The following is a 6,651-nucleotide window of genomic DNA, read 5'->3' as shown; positions in this document are numbered from 1 at the left end:
CATGACTGACAAATTTTATTTCTGAACAATAGTGTTGTTTCAAGGAATAATGTTTATACTTATTTTCTAACCATAAACACAATCCCAGGTACAGGTATTAGCAAAGAAATTATACTTGAAGTAAAGAAAATGAAACAACTTGACTATAAAAAAAATGTGGTATATATACGCATTGGAATTCTATGCCTCCATCAGAAAGAATGACATGGCCCCATTTGTTAGGAAATGCAAAGACTGGGAAAAATTATATTAAGTGAAGTAAGCCAGGCCCAAAGAAACATAGGCCCCATGGTTTCCCTTATTTGCAATAACTAATATATGTCTGAGACAAGCAAAAATGGTCAGATAAGTTGATGTTAGGTTAAATGAACCCCAAGATAAGGATTCAAATGTTTCTTTTCTTTCATGCAATTGTTTTTAACAAATTTATAAGATGATTTCTTTGTTGCTTTGTATGTCTCTCCCCCATGGTATAGCCCCTGCTTTCATTGTATTTGATGTTGGTATAATTTATGGAAGGGAAGGGAAAAAACAAATGGTTTAAATAGGGATACAGGTGGACCCATTTCAACAATGAGATGTACAAGACATTATGTCAAAAAAGTGAACTTTTCAACTTTGCCCAGGGGAGAGGGGGAAAAAGGAGGGAGAGGGAGAAGGGGGGTAGCAGGGAAATGGGAAGGGATAGGAAGGGGAAACAAAGGAGGAAACAACAATGCTTCATAAGAAATGTACTCATTATATTGTCCATGTAATTGTAACCATTCTGTATTTTCACAATAAAAAAAGAAATGTACTCATTATCCTACCCATGTAATTGTAACCATTCTGTATGGTATTTTCACAATAAAAAAAAAAGCAAATCACAGATTGCCGCTCCTGGTGAAATAAAAATGTTTTACCAACACAATTATTTACACAGAAAATACTTGTCCAATATCAGAAGTATATCATTACATATTACACAGGTAAAAAAGAAACAAAGAGGTCAATCAATGTACTCTTTCCAAAGTTTGAAAATATATATGTAATTATTAGATAGTAGAAAAACTTTTCCAGAAACGCAAGGATCAAAACTGGTCTTTCATCTGCCAAATCCTTGTTATTTTACTGATATTTTATGCACAAGTCTGATCATATTCCACTATTCACATTCCATTCATCAACTTGATTTGAGGAATACATATGAGTGCATTGTCACAAATGTGTTGATTTTCATGTGTTCTCATCTATACATCACATACCTATGAAGAGCACAGTATATTCCAACCACATTTCTAAACCCGGAAAACACCCTTAGATACTTCATAACACACTTTCCTCTTCAGAATAAAAATAATGAAGTACTCAAACTTGAGGAGAACAGAAACATCACGTTTGAGATTCTGTATAACAGCATTTTCTCTTTTATACAGAGATAAAGGCAAGCACAATTTTTTATGTTGACTATTTTATTATTTCATTTCTTTTCTGCTGTAAATCCTGTGAGGCAGTTGTGAGTCTTTGCCATACAGAAGTTAACTGAAGTTAATTGGTTCAAGTTAATTGACGATTATCCAGCTTAAATGACAACTCCCAGTTATTTACCATTAGCATCCCAGAAAACCTTCCTGCTCCACAGTTTCTTCATTGCATTCTTCACTTCTGCATTTCTCAAAGTGTAAATCAGAGGATTTAACATAGGAGTGATAATGGTGTAAAATACAGCCACCATCTTGTCCTCTGAGAAGGTAGTGTCCGGCCTCATGTACATAAAAGTACAGGGGACGAAAAAGATGATGACCACAGCAATATGGGAGCCACAGGTAGAGAGAGCTTTGCGCCTACCTTCTGCTGACTGCTTCCTCAGAGACACCAGAATAGCAGTGTAGGAGATCAGCAAGATGACGAAACTGACCAGCGCCAGGGTACCACTGTTGGCTGTCACTACAGCACCAACTACATAGGTGTCTGTGCAGGCAAGTTTCAGCACAGGATGGACATCGCAAAAGTAGTGATCGATCTCATTGGGTCCACAAAAGGGGAGTTGAACTACAAGAGCCACCTGGATGATGGAGTGTAAGAAACCACCCACCCAGGTGCCCAGTAGCATCTTATTGCATTTCTGCCGGTCCATAATGGTCATATAGTGTAGAGGTTTACAGATGGCCACATACCGATCATAGGCCATGACAATCAGAATGAAAATCTCAGTACCACCAAAGAAATGGACTCCAAAGACTTGCATCATGCACCCCCCAAAGGAGATAGTTTTCGTTTTTACTAACAGATCAATAATCATTTTGGGTGCTGTGACAGATGAAAAACAAATGTCCGTAAAAGACAAGAAAAAGAGGAAGAAATACATGGGTGACTTAAATAAGTGACCCAGACACACTGTCAACATGATGAGGGAGTTTCCCAGAAGAATGACTGTATAGAGAAAGGAAAACACCAGGGAACAAACTGCTTCAACCTGGGGGTTCTGGGAAAGACCCCAGAAAATGAATTCTGTTACATTGTTTGCTTTTTCCATGGAGTAAGTCCATGAGGTCATGTTCCGGGGAGGCAAAGAGATGACCTGAAGGACACATGAAAATGGATTGTCAGAAGTTATTTCTAACTTGAAACAAGCCTGTAATTCTACAGGTTGAAAATGGAAAAGACTTGAGCCTTGCGGCTTGGTTGAGAAATTGCTCAAGGAAATTGAAATGCTTCTATTTTGATGATCATATATCCCTGTTATATACCATTTCTTTACTTGAAATGAGGAGGTGAAGCCCAGGGAGATAAACCAAATCCCCTGAGTTTCTTCTCACCAGTGTTTCTCTAAAGCCTTTCGTCCATGTTTTGTATAAGGGACTCCGTACTTAAATTTGTAACAACAATGTGTTGGGCAACATGTTTGTATATAAGAAAACATTTGCTGGGTTGGGATGTAGCTCAGTGGCAAAGCGCTTGCCTAGCAAGTGCAATGTCCTGGGTTCGATCCCCAGTGCCAAAAAAAAGACAAAAAAAATACAGTTAAAAAGAAAACATTTGCTTTTTCTTTGATGTAGAAGTGAAAATTTGTATTCTCACCTTTTTCCCTTTTGAATGTTACTGGGGCTGATAACTACCACAGCTAAAGAGTCCTCCAAAAGCCAAGAACTAGAAAGTTTGGTAGGTTCTTTTCCTTATAAAATTCAGATCCTATATAAATATATGTGTGACCCTTTGTCTGATTTTAAGTTCCCATAGTAAAAAAAAAAAAGGAAAAAAAGAAAGAAGACTTATATCACTTAAAGCACACAAATATAACTCTGAAATAATGATGTTGTAACCTGGATAACTCCTTCAACTTCAGAGAGACTCCTTTATTCTTTTGTGAAAGACAGAAGTTCCAATTATCCCTTGATTCCTTGGCAATCACCTCTGTCATGAAAGGAGGCCATTCTGTAAACATGCACTAGAGGAAAATCCTGAAAGAGAGGCACAAATAATATAATATGAGGTGATTTAAAAATTCTTTTACAGAAAGCAAGGGGGTGTGAAGTCTGATGTAATTCCTCCATCTTCAAATTTAGCATACTGTAGGATGCTCAGAGTTATTTGCAATGGTATGTGTCGTTGATCCATTTGTTGGAACACAAAAACAGAAACACTCATCCCTTCAAGGTGAACATTTCTTTCTATATCCTAAGGTTTCCAGTTTCATGGAAGCCCTTAGGATTTGGCTGGATTATATTTCAGGAAAGGGGAAGAAGAATGTCCATTAAATTACAGCTAGAAAGATTTTAGGAATAAAAATGTGTGATTTAAATGCCTGAATATTCACTGGTGAAATTTAGGACACTCTAGATTGCTATATACTTTAGAGGAAAGTTCATGTGGAAGAGCTATAATTAAGGGACTTTTCGAGTTCCTCATCAAAACAAGCTATGAATGTAAATGGTTTTATTGTACATTACCCTGCTGAAAACATATCGCTTCAGGGTCCATTGATTTTAAAGCTGTACCCTTGGCTTTCAGGTTTAGTCATTTGCAGCAACTATGTGTCTCAGACATCTAGAATCTAGGGAAGTAAAGGTCTGTATTTTTATTTAGTCTACAAATAACAGTTGGTAGAGAGGTCAACCACATCTGCTTTTTCTGGTGTATTACAAGCCCATGAAAATAATAATGGCTATGATGGTAATAAAAATCTGTAAATCTGGGTTAGAATCATTCATATTTCTATTTTAACATTCACAGGGTCCTTTTCTTACTTATTAAAAAATTAGTAATTGGAGAATTGCAATTTCAATTGCAGAAACAATTTAATTTAAGGAAGGTTTATTCATAACAGATTCAGCAATTATTATGGTTTTGTTTGATTCTCCTCCAGAACAAAGCATTTAGTCAAAATAGGCACTTTTTCCATTATTTTCTAAAGCACAATGACCTACAGAAAAATTTATTTCCTTAAATCAAGACCTGTCACAATGATTTCCTCTTCCACATTCTCACCATTTCACATGTGATCATAAAAAGCTGTACTTTAAAACATTGGCATTTTCTTCTTGAACATCAAGCTACCCTATCTCATGATCCATTGCATATATCTATCTATCAATATAGATAGATAGATAGATATATGCATCCATTGCATATATCTATCTATCTAGATAGATAGATAGATAGATAGATAGATAGATAGATATATGCACTTTTTATCTTTGTCTTGTGTGCTGATCCTAGGGCTTTAACTCAAGAAACTGGACACTCTCTCTGAGCTATTTCGCTCAAGGACAACACTCTACCACCATCCTAGTACCTAATATTAAAACTATGAACCACCAAGCTTGGCTATTCTATCTTCTTAATAATCTCATTTTCTCCTGTCTTCAAAAAATGATTGCATTGCAATTGTTTTACAAGTATACAACATTTAGCAACTTGATTGCATTCACTTTCCCACAAATATGCAGGATTACTTTTAGAAATAAAAATTCTCACCATTATTTTCCAGGGCTTGAAATTTATTTTTCTTTCTTCCTTGGATAATGTGAGAACAGCTGTCTAAAATGAAGTCAGAATGATGCCTGAGGAATTGTGTGAATAATTTAGCCCCACACAATCTCTGGTAAGCTCAACTCACTGACAGCTAGTACACAGACATTTTTTGCTTTGTCTAACCTTCTGTAATTCACAATTTCAGTGTACCTTTGACAATAAATGCCCATTTTCCTCTTTCTTATACATCTACTTAAAGAAAACCAAGCAAACTGGTAATGACCTTAGGGATAGCTTTTTCCCCAAAGTCTTTGTTCATAGTCTAAACCAAATTGCAAGCCTAACAATGGGCTTTAATTTCCAGTGTTTGTTGAATTTAAAAATAAATAAATAAATAGAAGTTTACTAGGACAACTGAAACAACAAGCATATCATAACCTTAACCAAAAGTGATTTTTTGCAAATCTGAGAAATTATTTCATATTTATATTCTTAGATCCTTGAATTAATGTGTTGCTCATATGCATATTAAGCAATATATGTTTATATGACAATATCTGCTTACTTACTATTAATTGTAATTGTTCTATTTTAATTGTTTTAGTCTTTAAAATTCTATTTGAGCAGAAAGGGTCCATTCAACATTTCTATTGGAATTCTGCCTTCCTTAACTGAGTGTGTGTGTTGATTTCTGTCAAGAGGAGTGAGGTTTATTGCTGACCCATATTTTTAAAATTAATTATGTTATCCCTAACATACTTATATTTGTACTATAAACAGCTGACATGTTGTGAGCTTTTTCCTTTTCTATTTCTATTACTTCCTTTCTTTTCCTTTTATCTGCTTTTCAACTTTTTCCTTTCTATCTTTATCCATCGTCTTTCTGTCTCATATAACACCAAGAATGTCACTAGAACACTGTATCACTGCAATTCCCTAGGGATAAACTTGTTTCCTTGATTCTTTCACATTTTCAAGGCTACCCATTTCCTGTGACTACTTTTCTCTATCTTCAAAACCACAAATCTCTCTATGAATCTGTCGCCTCCATCTTCCAGTCTAATTCCTTGTGCACAACTGGCTCATGCTGGGACACATGTTGGTATTGTGCTCACCTGATTAGCAAACTTGATTCCATCATAAACTCAATCTGTTTTTATTGTGTAAATTAAGCACATTCATGGATTTTATGATTAGGTCATAAATAGCTTTGGAGTAGGGTTCTCCTTCTTTTCATCACAGCTAGTCATTCTTTTAGTTGAGTGATTAAGAAAGCCAGCTAATTCATTCTGCTTGCCAAAATTTACTTTAAGATCTAAGCACTATTTGAAAATAAGTTTTGAACAAAATGGTAATTTGTATATTGCTAATAATATATTAGCATGCAGACCTTACATAATAAATATAAGCAAGACAATGATACTAGATGACCGGAATCTCCTGGATGGAATGAGAGATGCAATATCACCATGGAGTCACAGAGACATCTAAGACATGTTCAAAGGAAGTGCATGACCATTCTAGAACCTTGAGGCTGTGTCTTTCTGTCTGGATGAGTAGAGGAGAGATAATGAATGGTGGCTCCCTGGCTACCCCTTTCCTCATCTTCTGTTCATCTGACCTCTCTTACATTAGTATGCAATCTGTGGACTGGTGAAATCCATATGAGGGCTGGGAAGGCAGTTCAGTGGTAGAGTG

At 35.7% G+C, this 6,651-nt stretch overlaps 1 protein-coding gene across 1 annotated transcript; it reads right to left on the bottom strand.

The window, feature by feature from the left end:
• Positions 1 to 1,579: 1,579 nt before the first annotated feature.
• LOC106001173 (olfactory receptor 4S2-like) lies at positions 1,580 to 2,536 on the bottom strand. The gene has a single exon (XM_013036304.1). The coding sequence runs from the start codon at positions 2,534 to 2,536 to the stop codon at positions 1,580 to 1,582; it is 957 nt and encodes a 318-aa protein (XP_012891758.1).
• Positions 2,537 to 6,651: the final 4,115 nt, after the last annotated feature.

The sequence above is a fragment of the Dipodomys ordii genome, unplaced genomic scaffold, assembly GCF_000151885.1.
Source record: "Dipodomys ordii isolate 6190 unplaced genomic scaffold, Dord_2.0 Scaffold270, whole genome shotgun sequence".
Taxonomy (NCBI): Eukaryota; Metazoa; Chordata; class Mammalia; order Rodentia; family Heteromyidae; genus Dipodomys; species Dipodomys ordii.
This window is presented reverse-complemented; position numbering and strand designations above follow the sequence as displayed.